General features: G+C 38.8%; 1 protein-coding gene across 1 annotated transcript; it reads left to right on the top strand.

Moving 5' to 3' along the window:
- Positions 1 to 518: 518 nt before the first annotated feature.
- Positions 519 to 1,100, top strand: LOC145064285 (uncharacterized). Its single transcript, XM_079011765.1, has one exon. It carries the CDS (start codon positions 519 to 521, stop codon positions 1,098 to 1,100), a length of 582 nt encoding a protein of 193 aa, XP_078867891.1.
- Positions 1,101 to 18,893: the final 17,793 nt, after the last annotated feature.

Genomic DNA, 18,893 nt, shown 5'->3' with positions numbered 1-18,893 from the left:
GAGCAACCACCAGCCGATAAGAAAGTTGACTTAGAGAATATGTTGGCTAATTTCATGGAAGCTTCTAAGAAAAGACATGATGACACCGATGCAACGCTAAAAGATCACATGAAGATGATGAAAGAACAACAAGTTATGATGAAAGAACAATAGGCAAGATGAATGACTAGCAAACTTCATTAAGAAATCATCAAGCATCGATCCATAATCTCGAAGCGCAACTTAGTTAACTAACAACTTTGGTAAACGAAAAATTTCCCCCACAATTTCGTGATAAAAAGGCTCAATCCCATGTTATGATGATCAAGACTGACCAGAAAAATTGAGCAACTGTTCCGACTTATCGTCCTTCTTTACCGATTCCGTCCCGAGCTAATCTTAGTCCACTGGAAAGGGAGCATCTGGAGTTTATAAATCAAGTAAAGGGGATTCCAATTAAAACACCTTTTATTCAATTATTATCTAAGGTTCCCAAATATGCAAAGTTTCTACAAGATTTAACGGATACTCGTCAACAAATGAAGAAAAACTCCAAGGTGATTCTAAGTGAGCAAAGCTCAAAAGTAGTATTGGGAGAGTTACCTAAAAAGATGGGAGATCCTAAATGCCTCACTCTTCCATGTGAGTTTAGGAATAATCTGAAGACTTATGCTTTAGTTGATTCTGGGGCTAGCATAAATTTGATGCCTTATTCATTTTATCAGAAGCTGAATATTCAGAAGTTGAAGGCTACAAAAATGACAATTCACATGGCTAATGATTCAGTGACACTTCCTAGGGGCATTGTGGAAGACATCCTAGTAAAAATTGGGAAATTTGTTTTCCCAGATGATTTTGTGGTTATGGACATGAAGGAAGAGGTCAATGTTCCAATAATTCTTGGTCGCCCATTACTTAACACTGCTAGAGCCTTGGTTGATGTTCGCGAATCAAAGCTCACTTTGAGAGTTGGAGATGAAGAGGAAACTTTTGGAGTCCAAGATGGTTTCCAAGGGAGTGATGTTCAAGGTGAAATCTTCAACATTGATGAAGAAGATGAACTTGGAGAATTAGAAAAGCTCATGGAAGAAGAATTAAAAAGAATTCAACAAGTCAAATGAACACAACCAAGAGCATCCATCCCATTTTTAGTTGAGGTAATTGCCTATACAAAACCAACTTCTTGGGTAAGCAAGGAAAGCGACGATTTATCAAGTGATGAAGACGAGGTTACTTCTAAGCAGACGAGTCCAGTTCTGGAAAAAAAAGAAGATTCCTATGGAGCTTAAAAAGACTGAAGAAAAAATCGAAACTAAAGGGACCAAAAGAAAGCTTGATGCAAATGAGATCAAAGCTAAAAAGGAGAATTCGAAAAAGGCGTATAAACGAAGAGTTCAAGCTTATAAAAGGCGATGTAAGGAGCAAAAAGTTCAGTTGGTGATGGACTCTTTAGACAACTCAACGTAAAGAGGCATGGAGTCCGGCTCACGACTCCATTAAAAAGAAGCGCTTCTCGAGAGGCAACCCGAGCCCGGTTTGATTTTCTTTTCATTTTAGTTTTTGAATTCTTAGTTTTTACGAAAATTAATCATCTCATCATGTAAGTAACTCTATAAATGGTAAAAACATTAAGTGTGGGGTCCCTGAATTAAGTGGTAATTAATTAAGGTTTTTAGTAAATAAAAAAATAGATTTGTTAAGTAATTTTTAATCAGACGAACTCACGACGTGAGCACGTATGGCTCCCGACGTGAGTCCAGAAGAACATACGAAATAAAACTATTAGCCTAATAAATCTTCTAGCCCGCTATTGCTTAATTGAATGGCCCAACTGATTAGTCCATAAAAACTCACGACGTGAGCCATAAAGTTCATGACGTGAACTTTCAAAATATGGGACCACGTGATAAAGAATAGAAACCATTTGACCAAAACCATTTCTTATTCCCCACAAAGTGAGAACGGTTCCTGGTCCCCCCCTATTCCGATTTCGGCTTATTCCACCAAATAATCCATTTTGGCTTATGTAATCTGCACTTTAAGGTAATTGTTTCTTACTTATCATGGTTAAATTTTGTTTTATTAGTTGAGACTAGGGTTTGTATTTAGTCAAAATGATGAAATTATGCTATACCCACTGCATGTTACTTGATTATGCTTAGAATCGACATAGGAGTAAACCCCAACAATAGTTTTGGATCGATTTGATAACAGTCGTGAATGATTCTCGTTTGACTGACGAACTCACGACGTGAGTCATACGGACTCACAACGTGAATCCTGGGTACAAAAGAACTGATTTTGTTTTAATTACTTAATTTGTTGGTTTTGTTTTGTTTTTGTTGTTTCTCTATTTTTTGCAGGAAATGGCACCAAGACGTGAGATTCCAGTCGGGATTGCTAACTTGCACCCATTTTATGTTTTTCCAACAAATGTGTCGAGGGATGTTTTCACACGCTATAACAACCTTTTGGAGTGCTTGCATAATCGTGAGTTTGCAGTCGCACCAACAGTTAATTGGTAAAGTTTAAGGGAAGTTGGAATTGTTGATTGGTTAAACCCATTTCTTATAAAACTATTTGTGGGGAACGAGTATTCTTTCACGTGTAAAGAGTGGAACAATATTTCTCCATTCAGGAATGGGTGTACAAAGAACTATGTGTTGTGTTTTTCTCTACTGTGGCCTTTCATGAAAATGTCCAAGATCCCACTTATCCACAAGCTTTATTTTTCCATTTAGGCGGAGAATATCGGGAGTGCAGTCTAGTTGAGTTCTCATGGAGGATAGGACTATATAAGGATCACGAGGCCATGACTCCCGAGTTCACTATGTTTTTACGTGAGGCTGCCCGTACATATGAGGGAGGAGTTTCGGGGCCCGAATTTTGGAGCAATATCGCTTCGGGAGAGTTCAACTCTGGTATATCGCCAGAAAGCAATATTAAGTCACCCATTCACCGTCTTATTCACTGGCTCATCACTTTTTCCATCCACCACAAGCGCCATGGAGACAAAGTTACAAAGTTGAATTTGTTTTTTATGGACTATTTTGCAACCGGGAGTGTGTTGCAACATTCCCTACTTTTTGGTCCACTACTTGGCGGATTATGCTGCGAGTTCCCGACCCGGGAGCCCAATATGTAGAGGACATTTCATTACCTGTTTGGCCTGATCTTTCGGTATGATAATTCCCGACATTACGAGGTCATTGACTTGTATGGAGGGAAATAAGTTTACATTGGGGTATCTCAAGTAGATGAGGGTGGTGACAACTTATGGGTCATATTGGGGTGTCGTGCTCACTGATGATGATGATGACCAACCACGCGAGCAACCCGAGCAACAACTGTAGCCAAGGCCTCGACGATGGAATGTGCGAGCACAGTGAGACCTTTACCCTCACGTCGTGAACTCGGTTACGAAGGTTTCCAAATTACGCATATTTGCGACCTCACGTCATGAACCTTATCCCTCACGTCGTGAGTATTATATTTTCACAAAATTGAAGCCTTTTCATTCATATTTACTATATGGGTCACAACCATTCTTTTTGGAGTTATTATGAAGATTATTACGACTCATTTTCTCTACCATGCAATGTGGCGTATGCTTTCCCACATTGTTCTTCACGCCTTGGAGATTTGCACCATATTTGTTGAATATTGAAGTTTCGATTCCATATTTTGTCGGCACATTTACATATCTCGTGTGTTCAAGATCCAAGTTCCTATTTAGTAGAGTCCATATTCGAGATGCACAATTTTTCCACACATTTGGATTTCGATCATGTCACTACTATCCCAGTGTAGTATGTTCCTTTTCTCCCTTTTATTGCTTTTATATTATTTTATGCATACAATGAGGGCATTGTATGTAATAAGTGTGGGGTAGGGGGTCGAAAAAGTAAATTGCTAGAATTAGGTAAATTTAAAATTTTTAATGGATTTGAAATAATAATCTAATAATTTAATCTACTAATAATAATTTGAACTTAAGTTGCTAGTATTGTATGGGATGATCTGATGAGAACTCAAATGTTTAGTTGAGCCAATATACGTTATAGTGCATTTGTGGTCCCATTTATTCTAGTGAAATCATGGGACAAAAACACAACCTCGCTTAGTTTGAGGATCGCAATATGTTTAGCATCGTGTACCAGAAATGTATCCAGGAAAGCTTATGTAGTCATTGCACTTAAGCTAATTCCTTAACTAATAAAGGTTGAAGTTGAGCGCCCTTGCTTAAGCATGTAGGTTTTGAGAGAGAAAATAGTGAGTTACATGTAAAAAAAAGAGAGAGATAAAAAAAAAAGTAAAAAGTTGAAGAATTTTTGGAGCGTTCAAAGTATGAAGTATGAAGATCAAAGATCAAAAAAAAATTCTGAAGAAATTCAAAATTTGAAGATACCAAAAAATTACACAAAAAGGTGGTGAATTAAAAGAAATCATAAATCAAATGTCAAAGAAATGAAGAATTCCAAAGAGCTCCATACTGGTATCGAAAAGTTGTAATTTCTAGATTATATATGCTTGGGTTGCTTGACCAAAAATACCTTGAGGTTAGAAAGTTTTATGCGGATGGATTCGGAGGGATGCACAAAATGAGCATTGTTCAAAAGAAGTGGGCAAGTGTTTATGAGGATTGTGAGGATTTAGAACTAGGGGGTCCTTAGGAAAATTTTAGACACAAATGCATGCTTTGCAGTCTTGGCATAATGACTATGCTTGAATTGGATTGTTCTATGTGATGTTAGTGATAAGAGTTTGAGTTTAAAAATAATTAGACTTACTTTAGGCCAAGCAAAGAATAAGTGTAGGGTATTTTGATATTTCCATATTTATACATGTTTTTAGGCAATATTTACTTACATTTTTATACATATTTTGGTTATTTTCATTGAATAATGATACTTATAAATTTAAATTGTACTTTGCAGCCAAATAGAAGCATTCTTGAAGAAAAGGGACTAAAAACAACAAAGCTTGGAACTTTGGAGGCCTCAAGAATAAAAGAAAAAGAAACCCATGAAATCAGCTTAATTCACGACGTGAGGATTGAAGATTCATGACGTGAGTGGGAATATTCCAGAAGATAAGCATTGTGGATCAGACTCCTTGTCAAACACGGATATCCACTGTATTCGCGTCGTGAGACATACTTGTTCACGACGTGAACGTGTATAATTCAGAAAACTATATATTCTCTAGATCATTATGACTTGAGGGACTTTTGGCTGACTTGGAGAGTTTCTGGAGTCGAAAATCAGAAGGAGAGAAGGCTTGGAAGTTGGTTTGCATAATAAGGAAGAAGAAGATATCATAATTAGCTTAAGGTTTGGTACATTTAAATATGATTAAGACTATAGTTTATTTGTGTTTGTTTGCTAGGATGTCCAACTAAATCTAGCTACTTATGTTAGCTAGATGAAGCTGGAACATTTGGTTTTACTATGCTAGTTTAGACTTTGCTTGTTGGTTATGACTAGTGTTTGATTGATTATACCTAGCATGCTTGATTTGATATTAGATTCTTTAAACTTCTTATTCTTTGTATCTAGTAAACATGAACCTGCATGAATTTGAATACCTAATAATTTAGTGAACATTAGATTATTAGAGCTAAGATCAAACCAATCTTAGATAAGTAATTGAACTATTGAATTAGGTTGTGCTAGAGAACTCATATTATGACCATAAGTGTGTTTGTCAAATCAATCTTACATAGCTCCAATTATATTTAATAATTGATTATGTGTTAACTTATGTGTGACCATACATAGATCTACATGAATCGATTAATATTAGTTAATTTAGAACTAAATTGTTAATAATGTTTTAATTGGTAACCAACAAGAATTGTCATAACTAATTTATAAACCATTGAGGGAAAGTGGATTCGAACTAGCAGAAGTGTTTTGTTTATTGATTGAATTCGTGTCAAGAAATTAAGTTCATCTAAACTTGCAAAGTTAGATAAAAGCCCCACCTTAGTCAAAACCGTTCCATGTGATCGACACCCGACTTACCCAAACTATTCTATAATTTGACTAGGTGCACTGCCTAGGTGCAATTTAGTTAGTTAAGTTAGTTAGGTTATAAATATAAAATTAGGTGTAGCTATTTGCACACGCCACTAAGCGTTATGACACATGATGAAAGGTCATTAGAACGTGACCTAGTGGTCTATTGTGGAAATCAAACAACTTATCTTAAGTTGTTAAGAAGAATAAGGAGTCTCCAATAAGGGACGAGATTATGACTTGAAGGTCACGATTGAAAGTCTAACATGAGATAAAGAGTGGGTGCAAGATCGAGCACCACCTGCAGTCAAGAAGTTCAAGAGTTAGATACTCGTTCAAGGAAACATAGAAGTTATGGTTATTACCTAGTATGAAGACAGAACGAATGGAATCATTATACAGCCCTGGTCCGTTGATGATTCCGGGACGTAATCATCCTAAGCGGGGAGATAATTGTAACACCCGTAGATCCGGGCTAGTCAATTTAGAGACAATAAGTGTCGAAAACAAGTTTTTGATAAAAGATTATTTAGAATGAATAAACTTAATAAAAATTATAGCATATGTTACAAGGATTCCGTACATAAAGACCGCTGAAATCCGAGTTATAACGAAGAAGTTATGGCCCGTCGAAGTTTCGTGATAGAACCGGCACAACACAACGTAACGTAAATAGTAAATTTATGATAGAGTGGTTTTCAGCCTTAGCGATCTAAACGAAAGTCGTAGTGTTCGTTAAACCGAGAGCACACATAAAAAGAATGCCCAAATCCGACTTTGTATGAGGAAGTTATGATTTTTCTAAGTTTCGGCTTAGCGGTATGCAGCCTGGAGTTCGAATAATAGATTGAGCGATTTTTAGCCGACACGAAACGAGAATCGAAAATCTCGTCAATAGTAGCGTAACGGTAAAAAGACAGATGAAAACGAACGTCGGATGAAGAAGTTATGAATTTTTAATGAATTATTCCTGTCCCAGCCTGTTAAAAATATAACTTTTAGAAAATAAAGTCAAAATTAGCCGACGAAGTCAAAACGAAAGCTGTAGAGTACGGTCTCGCCTACGCGTGGATATAAAGAACGTCGAAAACGAAGCTCATATGCGAAAGTTACGAATTTTAGAAGTTGAGTATGATAATTGCGAAGCTGTTGCAAAAGGAGGTGACGTGGCACGATCTCAACCTTCCTTTGCTGACCTTGGTCTTGCTTCGGATTGAGGACACCTGGCCTCGCTACGCAACGCGTACAAGGAGCGTCTCGCGTTCGGAAACGCTTGGACTCGGATGGACCATGTTGCACCATGGAGCTTCGGATGGGTGGCAGTACCAGCGCATCGCATTGGACCAGAGCACCCTATGTTCGAGGAACGCCCCGCGTAGGTCCGAGGAGCGCAGCGCATTCCCAGCAGCTCATCCCTATAAATAGATGCGAAGACAACCGACATTTCCACACCAAATCCACCTCTTTCTCTCTCTAGCTCCCCCCCCCCAAAGGGTAAACCCCCTAGCACCCGAAGGAAGCCCCGAGGCTCCCTAGGGCTCCGAGAAAAGAGCCTTTCGGCTCGAAAACGCCACTCCAGTGAACCCCGGTTTTCAAGAAAAAACTCGTTGTAAGTGAGCTACGCCTACCTAATTTTAATATAGTTTTTATTTAATTATATTAACGTTATTAGGACCTTATAATTATTATTTCGGTTATTATTATGAGTTATATAAGTGTCATGATTATAGGAATGGCAACGGGGTGGGTTCGGGGCGGGGCATGGTTTCCCAAACCCGCCCCGATATCTTTCGGGTTTCTTATCGGGGCGCCCCAATGGGTTCGGGTTTTCTAGTCGGGTTTCGGGTTTCTTATCGGGTTTACAACAATTCATAACGAAATGTTTATTCCGTTTTAGGGTACCCCGATGTCATAAAAAATATGTGTTCTAGCCTCCCTTTTAAATTAAAAGTATGATGAATGACTTTAATAAAATTAAATCGACGTTATATTAAAAATTATTTTATTTAATTTTAGTGTAATACGTCAAAACATAAAAAATGATCATTCACACCGGATTGTTAATAACTAAAAAGATTGTCCACAGTAAGTATTTTATCTTTGAATGTGTGTCGTTAACATATATATATAATCGGGGCGAGTCGGGTCGGGGCGAGGATAACCCACTCCCTGCCCCGAACCCGATAAAAAACCCGATAACGACCCGTTACCCGACCCGAAATAATCGGGTTTCGGGTTTCCCCGTCGGGTTCGGGTTTTTTTGCCATCCCTACATGATTATATCTTTTTAACCACCCGCGGTACGGGGAATCTGGTTTGGAGGGCCGCTTGGGTTGCTAGATTTCAGAAGTGCTTAAATGCCAAAATGATCATGCCCTCTGGTGTTCCATGTTTGGCCCTTGTTTGTACATAGTGGGTGAAGAGTATAGTTTTAACGCTTATATAATAATAATAGAAAGACTATTAATTAGTCTCGATGAACGATAGACTAAAATCTAGTGGTAATGATACTAGGTTTCGTCGAAGGAAAATTGTTTTAAGTAAACAAAGCACTGTCCGAGTACAGAGTCACCACCTTATTAGGTGAGTGCATAGTTACTTTTATCTTACACATAGATATGAAATATTTTATATAAACTATGTGCTATGTGTGCATACTGTCTGAATACTTGTTGTCTATGCTGGATGAATGTTTTTATACATGTTTTAAATGATTTAAACTATATATGTATTTTATATCTACAAATATGTTGGGTATAACATGGGTAGATGAATGATGAGAGATGAAAGATGATATGAGTGAACATAGGTGGCTATAGACTTAGTGCCTAATAAATAACATCGGCAACTATGAACTTAGTGCCAATTGAATGGACGTTGGTAGCTATGGACTTAGTACCTGATAGATAAACGTTGGTAGCTATGGACTTAGTACCTGATAGATAAACGTTGGTAGCTATGGATTTAGTACCTATTAGATAAAACACTGGTAGCTATGGATTTAGTACCCGATGAATGAACTTTAGCAGCTATGGAATTTGTGCTTTACGAACAAGCATTGGCAACTATGGACTTAGTGTCTGTCTTATAAACCCTGTAAGCAAGGGGCTTCAGAATGAACGAATGAAGGATAGATGACTCTTAGCGTAGACCCTTAAGAGTAAGGAAGATAATGGGGATGGGTAATTGGGTTGATTGTTTGATGTTTAAACATAATAATTATATTATTGTGGGTTGAAAACCCTGTGTACTCACCATGTTTCCCAACCTGACCCACTCAAGCTTATTTGTATCACAGGTGTCGATACGAAGCTACTTTACATTGAGAGATTTAAAAGAGATGTAGATCACTAGTGTAAATGAATGTAAGTTCTGTTTATGCTTATGTTTCTGTATTAATGATGACATCCCAAGGTTTTAAAAGGAATAAAAATACATTTATTCGGAAATGCTTTGATAACACATTTATCATGTTTTCTGGGAACAAATTCCGCAACTTTTTTAATAAAAGAAGTACTCTAATTTTTATAAAGCATAAACAAAATCGGTCTTTTCTGGCCTTGAAAATGGGGATGTATCACTGAACAACATAAAATAGATACAATTTCTCACAAATCCCAATTGAACAAAGAAATAGAACATTATCGCTACCTTAAATCGACGTACCTGGACTCTTTTGGAAATGTGGCGACGGCGGTGGCAGTGGCGGAGGTGTGACTGTACGACGAGAGAGAAAATCGATGAACAAAATGAGAGAAGTTGGGTGTTGTTGTACAATAGGAAGTCAATTTTATACTCAAAGGTTGAAAGGATAGTATGGGAGAGAAGGAGAACAAATTTGATTTAAGGTCTCAATCGACTAGGGCTTACAAATTAATGGACCAGACGACGATGTCCTCAAATAAGAGGGATGAGGAGGCATGGTATGTAACAACCTGATATTTCAGGTCAATGTAATGACTAAAAGTCAAATAAGGTAATCCCTTTTGTGAATTAATGAAAATAACATCAAAAATGAAATGTTCAAAAATCTCAGTTGAGTGTACTAGGTGGTAGATGTCGTAATAAGGTTTCTAAAAGGATAAAGAACACTAAAATTCGAGTTATAACGAAGAAGTTATGACCAATTTAAGATCCGTAGCAAATCCGGTAAAACACTGTTAAGCAGAAAACGAGAAATTTCAACAAAATACTTTTCAACCTTAGGTGTCTAAATGAAAGTTTTAGATATCATCAAACTGTAAGAATACTTAAAAAGAACGCCCAAATCTAACTTCGTATAAGGAAGTTATGATTTATCGAAGTTTCAATCATAGTAGTAGACAGCTAAAAACTCAAAATAGAGATCGAGCAACTTTTAGCCTACACAACCTAAACGAGAATCGAAGATCTCAACAATAACAGCACGACCTAAACCATCGTCAGAATTTCGAAACCTTCATCTTTCTTATCGACAGTACGACCTAAACCTCAGTTTTATCTTCTGTATTCTAAACCCCAAAGTGTTCATGCGAAGAGTACTTTGTCCTCCGAAGACTTGTCGTCATATATCCACAGACCGTCACGAAATACCACTCGTCCAACAGACCAAGTTCAAGCACAGAGGCTAAGGACGAATACAGCTCACCTATCACTATTCAGTGTATACGCGAGGGTGGTATATGATTATGATTACGCAGATCTAGTATGTGTTTCCGCCCTATCTCCTATTCCTTGTTTGGTTGTGGACCTGGGGCAGAGTCGCAAATCCGACCATCTTACTATTCCTAATCATATACGACTTGTATACACAAGGTAATGATAGATGGACCAAGTATGAATCCTATCATGAACACTAGGGCAAAATTACCAGGTTTACGAGTGGGTATTTTGCGAATCAACGGAGCGCAACACCAATAGTACTGTAAGAAAGCTAATTTCGGGACGAAATTCCATTTAACGGGGGGATGATGTGACAATCCGGAAAATTTTTGGTTTTAAGACCCAGTCAATCAACTCAATTGAGTGTAAAACTCATTAGTACTGAGTTCTAGCCCGGTTAGAAAGTACCTACTAGAACCACAGTGTAGCAAATCAAACCTTAACCTCATCAAAATGAGTTCACGGCCACAAGACCATGAGACTACGGCCGTAAACTCATGTGGCCGTAAACTCAAGTGTATATAAGATGATACTTGGCCATTTTTCTCATTCTTTCGTTTCCTTGGCCGATTTTCTTTAAATCCTCTCAACTATCATCAAGATTTCCTTCTAAGATCTTCATATAAGTAAGTATTTTTCCTAGATTTGTTGATACATCTCTTAATCTAGTATCCTTCCATGATTTAATCCATGGAAAACATTCTTTTCTTAGATCTTCAAGTTTCACCAAGAACACACACTAGTGTTCTTGGCCAATATCAACCATTTCAAGCTTCTAGATCGTAAGTGTTCTTCCCTATACTTCTTATCTAGTTAGTATCCATGCTTAGAGACTTGAAACATCCATTTTCCCAATAACATCTTGAGTTTACGGCCTAAGATCTCCCTTGGCCGTAAACTCAATGTTGAAGCATGTATGGACCATAAACCCTATAAGATGCAAAGCTAGTGACCCATAACCCTTCCTTGATGATTGAAGGACCTTAAACTTCACTCAAATACATAAATGAGTATGAGTTTACGGCCGTAAACTCCTTAGGGTCGTAAACTCATCAAAAGCCTTCAATGGGTTGGTCTTTTTCATTCAAGTGTAGAACAAAAGTCCCTAAAGTTTCCATAGCTTTCAAACCAACACTTACTCATCTTTGACCATGTGTTTACGGCCGTAAACTCCCTTGGGCCGTAAACCCATGGTAGTAAACTCATGTGAGTCTCATTCTACCATCCTTTGTTGAATCACATGTGATTCCAACACTTCGTCAAAGTGTTTCCTAGTCCCAGAAGGTGTTTCCTTTCATATAGTCGTTTATAAACACTATATTCATGTCAATATGTGTCCTTATATGTCATTTAGGACCTATTGTGTCTCGGGACTTCATTCGTGGAACTTATCATCCTTACACGCGTATTCGTTGAATCACCCACATTAGGTGAGTTCATACCCTGTAATGAATCTTTTAACTGTTTTAAATGCTCTTAAGGGGGGGAATACAAGTTGAACACAATGTATAATGGTGTAATACAAGTTGAACACAATGATAATGGTGTAATTATTTGTTAAACATCTTTCAAAATGTTGCTTATGTCTTCTATAAATGGTCAAAACATTTCAAAAACTATTTTACAGTTATGTTGCTTTATAGTTTAACAAAACTCCGTTTTTAAAGTACAAGCATAACTTGGTAGTAAAATGAGTCTTTTCAATAACAGTTCAAGTAGAATACTAGGAAACTATAATGGGTATAGTTTAGGGGTTCAGTTCATACTAGATACAATACACGATAACAAAAAGAACATACTAAGATACTATAACAAGAGAAGATACTAAGATACTAAAATAGAATGAACACACTAATTTGCTATAGCATGACACTATTACAGGATCTAATTATACCAAAGAATCACTAACGCATTCTTCTAAACAAAAGGTGATAGTTATATTGGGTATACATGATCACATAACTTTAATGTGGATGTTCACAGCTTGCAATTGATTGCAGAGGTCGCGTTTGGGTCCCATAATCTTTTGACAAGGAGAAAGTTTAGTATGGGATCTATCCATCACATTATACCTTAATAATCAATTTAAGGCATTTAGTACAATACTTGTTACTATATACAATACTACAGTACTTACATTTTACAAACGACAAACAGAACAATCGGGTCTAGTACATTCAGTAGAAAGGGACCATAATGCTAACCTTATGATTCCTCAATGTATACATCAAGGGATATATATATAAATAGGATCCGACAGGTAATAGGATGTGTGCTTTCCGCTTCATTTCATGTTCCTTGTTTGGTTGTGGGCTTAGAGCAGATTCACCCAACCTATTATCTATTCGATTTTAGTTATATATATGTTCCGTACACATTAAGTCATCATAAGGGTTACCAGGTATGGGTCAAGTCATAGGATACTAATTCAATGCATAGTTTTCTAGTACAAAGCATACTTTTCAAATCAGAACTTTTGGCATACAAAACTAGAAACTTACCAGTAAAGGGTTTAATCCGTTTTATTAAACCAGTGTAAACTTAAAGGACTTTAGGTGATTTACTCTATAATACCTTAGTTTATACATCATGGTTATATATCATTAGTACCTAATAGGTAGTTGGATGTGTGCTTTCTGCCTTATTTCTTGTTCCTGGTTTGGTTGTGGGCTTAGGGCAGATTCATCTAATCAACTATCTATTCGATATTAGATTATATATAGCCGGTATAAATTAAGTGATTATAGAAGTAATCACCGTGGTCACTATTTGATTATAAGAAATCAGGGTTTTCTTAAGGGATATTTTCATTAATTATAAAGCAACTATTACAATTAACTCCATGAGTAACAAGTGAATACACCAGGGTTATATACAACGAGGACGTAACAAACAATGGGATGTGTGCTATCCGCCTTACTTCCTGTTCCTTGTTTGGTTGTGGACTTAGGGCAGATGCGCACAATGGATTGTTTGTTTACTCTGAGTTTTATATAACTTGTATCCATTTAGTACTCATAGAAAGGATTGTAGAATCATTTTTACGTACCTTTCATCAAATTAGGAAATATAGGATTTTCTATAGGAACAGGCGAACTTTTCTAAAAACAGAACTTATAACTTACTACATTTCAACTAAAATTTTCAACAACTTTCTACAACTTACATACATCACTAAAAGTCCTGTTTATAACCAGAATCTCCCGTCCGGAGAACGTGACAAGTGTGTATAGATCTATACGGGACTAATGATCCCGCGCCCTGACTGTTAGCTACAGTCCCCGGGGTGACAAGTGTAATCTCATTTTGACGCCTGAAGAACGTTGCTCCAGGCAAATTATGATAGTACGGTTATAAAAACTCATTGGATAGACAATTATTATGGTATTACATTTTCACGGAAAAAGTAACAGATACAGTTCTTTTCACATTCAAATACAAATCTTCTTATAGTTTTGTTATATAATAAGACTATACATCATTCTTTATGAGCATGTCATAGTTGCTTACGGGTTACGGTCTTGGTCATTTGAGATTGCATTTCAATTTTAGGGAAATATAGGATTTTCCTGGTTCAAATACATACGATTTATACAACAATCACTCATACTCATTTCATACACTCATAAGAAAATATCAGATTTTCTTGAAAACAAACGTAAACTTTCGAATGGCATACATTTTCTCAAAACACTACTTATGAATTCACCAACTTTATTGTTGACACTTTTTATTTGAAATAACTTGTATTCTTAGGAAAACGCTAAGCCAGGTAGCAACTAGTTTTGAAGACTAACGCCAATCATCATAACCATGGCACTGGTCATGGTTATGTTAGGGAATGCACCTACAAAGAATTCTAGAACGCCAAGCCAAAAATGTTTAACGGCACTGGAGGAGTCATTACACTAATGCAATGATTTGAAAAGACTGAGACGGTCTTTGAAATCTGTTCATGCCAAGAAACAAGCAAGGTCAAGTTTGTTGCTTGTACCTTCACAGACCAAGCCCTCGCATGGTGGAAGGGCCATGTGAAATCCGTATCCCTTCCAGTCGCCAACGCCATGAACTGGGAGGAATTGAAGGTCCTGCTGTTAGAAGAATACCACCCGAGGGGTGAAATTCAAAAGCTGGAGTAGGAACTATGGAACTTGAAAATGGTTGGTTCTGACCTAGCCGCCTATACGACCAGGTTCAGTGATTTGTCAGCCCTATGCCCGGGAATGGTCAACCCGGAGCCGAAGAAAGTGGAAAGATACATCTAGGGGTTGTCACCCCAGATGCAAGGGCATGTTTTGGCTTCTAACCCAGTCACATTCAACGGCGCGAAGCGCCTGGCTCAACGACTAATCGATCATGGGGTTAAACAGGGTACTATCACGGTGGCTGCTAAACCACCGAAGGAGGTGGAGGACCGAAGGAAACCCCGGAACAAGAGAAAGGGGCAAGCCCCGCAAGAGAACCCCAAGAGGCAATAGTTAGTGACAGCTCACGCTGTTACTGTCTCTACCACCCCCGCACCAACAAAACCGTATGTCGGCAATCTGCCGAAGTGCAATAGGTGCAACTTTCATCACCACGGACCCTACCGTGAGATGCATTGCACCTAGTGCAACCGGAAGGGACATATTGTCCGCTTCTGCAAGGAACCAACCCAACCAGTCGCTCCGGCCACAAATATGGGAGTAGGTCGTACTTGTTACGAGTGTGTAGCAACGGGACACTTCCAAAGGGACTGCCCGAAAGCAAACAATGGGAATACTGGTGGAAGTGGCCGAGTATTCGTAATGGGCCAGGAGGAAGCCGTTGCAGACCCCACTGTTGTTACAGGTACGTTTCTCCTCGATAACTCATATGCATGCATGTTATTTGATAGTGGAGCGGAGAGGAGTTTTGTGAGTCATAGTTTTAAAAACATACTCAAACAAATCCCTCAATCATTAAGTGAAACTTTTATAGTAGAAATGGCTAACGATAAAACAAAAAGCGCTAAGGAAATATACTTAAACTGTACCCTCTCATTAAACTATAAATCCTTTCCAATCAACCTCATTCCAGTCTCAATAAAGAGTTTCAACGTCATCATAGGCATGGATTGGCTAAGTTCTCATCGTGCGGACATTTTATGTTCGATAAGGCGGTTCACCTTAATCTGCCAAATGGTGAAGCCCTCGTTATTTATGGCGACAAACCTAGCACCCCTCTTCATATCGTCTCTTGCATCAAGGCTCAAAAATATCTGCGCAAGAAATGTCATGCGTTCTTAGCACATATTGTGGATGTGAAACGAGGAGTAGAAGACATCAAGAGCGTGCCTGACGTCTGTGACTTTCCCAATGTCTTTTCTGAGGATCTTGCGGGAATACCTCCTGCAAGGCAAGTCAAATTCAGAATTGACTTAATTCCTGGAGCCACCCCTGTGGCCAAAGCGTCGTATCGCTTAGCCCCAGCAGAGATGCAAGAACTATCCAGTTAGCTGAACGAACTTCTCAGCAAAGGATTTATCCGACCAAGCTTCTCACCTTAGGGAGCACCAGTGTTGTTCGTGAAAAAGAAAGACAAATCATTTAGAATGTGCATCGACTACCGATAACTCAACAAACTTACCATCAATAATCGGTATTCCCTACCACGAATAGACGATCTGTTCGACCAACTCCAAGGAGTAAACATTTTTTCCACGATCGATCTGAGATCGGGATATCACCAGCTACGAGTCCTAGAATGTGATATTCCCACGACAGCTTTCGGACAAGATATGGTCACTATGAATTTGTAGTGATACCATTCGGACTAACCAACGCCCCTGTCGTGTTCATGGACTTAATGAATCGGGTATGTCGTTCTTTCTTGAACAAATTTGTGATTGTGTTCATATATGACATACTCATCTACTCAAAGAGTAAAGAAGAACATGGTCATCACCTGAGACAAGTCTTAGAAACATTACGAGATGAGAAGCTTTATGCAAAGTTCTCAAAATGCGAATTCTGGATTAGAAAGGTGGACTTCCTAGGGTACGTGGTCAGTGAAGAAGGAATCCACGTGGACCCTTCTAAGATCAAGGCTATCAAGAATTGGGCTGCGCCCACAACGCCAACCGAGATTCGCCAATTCCTAGGCCTCGCTGGCTATTACCGTAGGTTCATACAAAACTTCTCCAGCATTGTGAAACCTCTTACCTCCCTGACTCAGAAGGGTGTAGCCTACAAATGGGGAGAAAAACAAGATACCACATGTCAGACCTTGAAGCAAGCCCTGTGCAGTGCACCCATCTTGTCCCTTCCAGTGGGGACAGAAGACTTCGTAGTATATTGCGATGCTTCCAATCAAGGGTTGGGTTGTGTGCTAATGCAGCGAGGAAAGGTTATTGTGTTCGCCTCACGACAACTAAAAACACATGAGGTCAACTACACCACTCACGACTTAGAACTTGGAGCAGTGGTGTTCACTCTAAAGATCTGGAGGCACTACCTATACGATACGAAGTGCACCATCTTCACAGACCACAAGAGCCTTCAACACATATTCGATCAGAAGGAGCTCAACATGAGGCAAAGACATTGGGTTTAGCTACTCAACGACTACAAATGCGAGATAATGTGGTGGTAGATGCCCTTAGTCGTAAGGAGTACTCTGGTCGAAGAGTAAAGTCATTAACCACGACAATCCATTCACATATGTCAACACAAATCAAGGAAGCTTAATTGGAAGCCTTGAAACCCGAAAACATGGTAGGTGAAGCACTTAGAGGGATGGACAAGAATTTTGAGATCAAGAGTGATAGAGTTCGTTACCTCATGAACCGAATATGGACACCGACGTTCGGTGGTTTCAGAGAAATGGTTATGGCCATAGCACACAAGACCCCGTACTCCGTGCACCCAGGTTCAGATAAGATGTATCTGCATCTCAAGCAACTCTACTGGTGGCCAAACATGAAAGCAGAAATTGCTGCCTATGTGGGCAAGTTCTTGACTTGTGCGAAAGTAAAGATAGAACGTTAGAAGCCCTCAGCATTACTCCATCATCCCGGAATACCTGAGTATAAGTGGGATCAGATTTCAATGGATTTCATAACCAAACTACCCAAGACACCGGTGGTCACGATACCATTTGGGTGATCGTCGACAGTTTAACCAAATCTGCCCATTTCTTGTCAATCAAAGAGACTAATAAGATGGAGAAGTTAACACGAACCTACATCAGAGAGATCGTGCGACTTCATGGAGTGCCGATATCTATCATCTCGGACCAAGACAGTAGATTCACCTCAAGGTTCTGGAAAACACTACAGAAAGCCATAGGTACTAAGCTAGATATGAGTACAGCCTATCACCCACAAACTGACGGACAGAGTGAGAGAACGATCCAAACCTTAGAAGACATGTTGCGAGCATGTGTAACCGACTTCGATAAAGCATGGGACGTTCACTTGCCATTGGTTGAGTTCTCTTATAACAACAGTTATCACACTAGCATCAAGACTGCTCCATTCGAAGCCCTTTATGGCCGCAAGTGCAGATCACCTCTGTGTTGGGCGGAAGTGGGTGACACGCAGTTATCTAAAGGTCTAGTCCCTGATAGCACTCTCACTGGTCCGGAAATCATAAGGGAAACGACTGAAAAGATCGTTCAAATTCGAGAGCGACTGGAAGCCTCATGAGATAGACAAAAGAGCTATGCCGACAAAAGACGAAAACCCTTGGAATTTCAGGTTGGTGACCGCGTTCTATTGAAGGTTTCACCCTGGAAGGGCATGATACACTTCGGGAAGCGTGGAAACTAAACCCAAGGTACATTGGACCCTTCGAAATTACTGCAAGGATTGGTCCAGTAGATTATAGACTCCAACTTCCAATCGAACTTAACAAAGTACATCCGGTGGTTCACGTGTCTAACTTGAAGAGGTGTCTATCCGACGAAACTCTTGTAATTCCACTCGAGGAAATCGAGCTGAATGAAAATCTTAACTTTGTGGAGGAACCCGTCGAGATCATGGATAGGGAAATCAAACGAACTAAACAGAGTCGCATTCCAATAGTGAAGGTTCGCTGGAATGCTAAGCGAGGACCTGAATTCACTTGGGAGCGAGAAGATCTAATGCAACAAAAGTACTCACATCTTTTCCCTAGTTCATAAACTTTTGCTTTGTAATAAATTTCGGGACGAAATTCCCTCTAACGGGGGGATGATGTAACAACCTGATATTTCAGGTCAATGTGATGACTAAAAGTAAAATAAGGTAATCCA

Source organism: Lactuca serriola, chromosome 7 (assembly GCF_051521515.1).
Source record: "Lactuca serriola cultivar US96UC23 chromosome 7, Lser_US96UC23_V15, whole genome shotgun sequence".
NCBI classification, from domain to species: Eukaryota; Viridiplantae; Streptophyta; class Magnoliopsida; order Asterales; family Asteraceae; genus Lactuca; species Lactuca serriola.
This window is presented reverse-complemented; position numbering and strand designations above follow the sequence as displayed.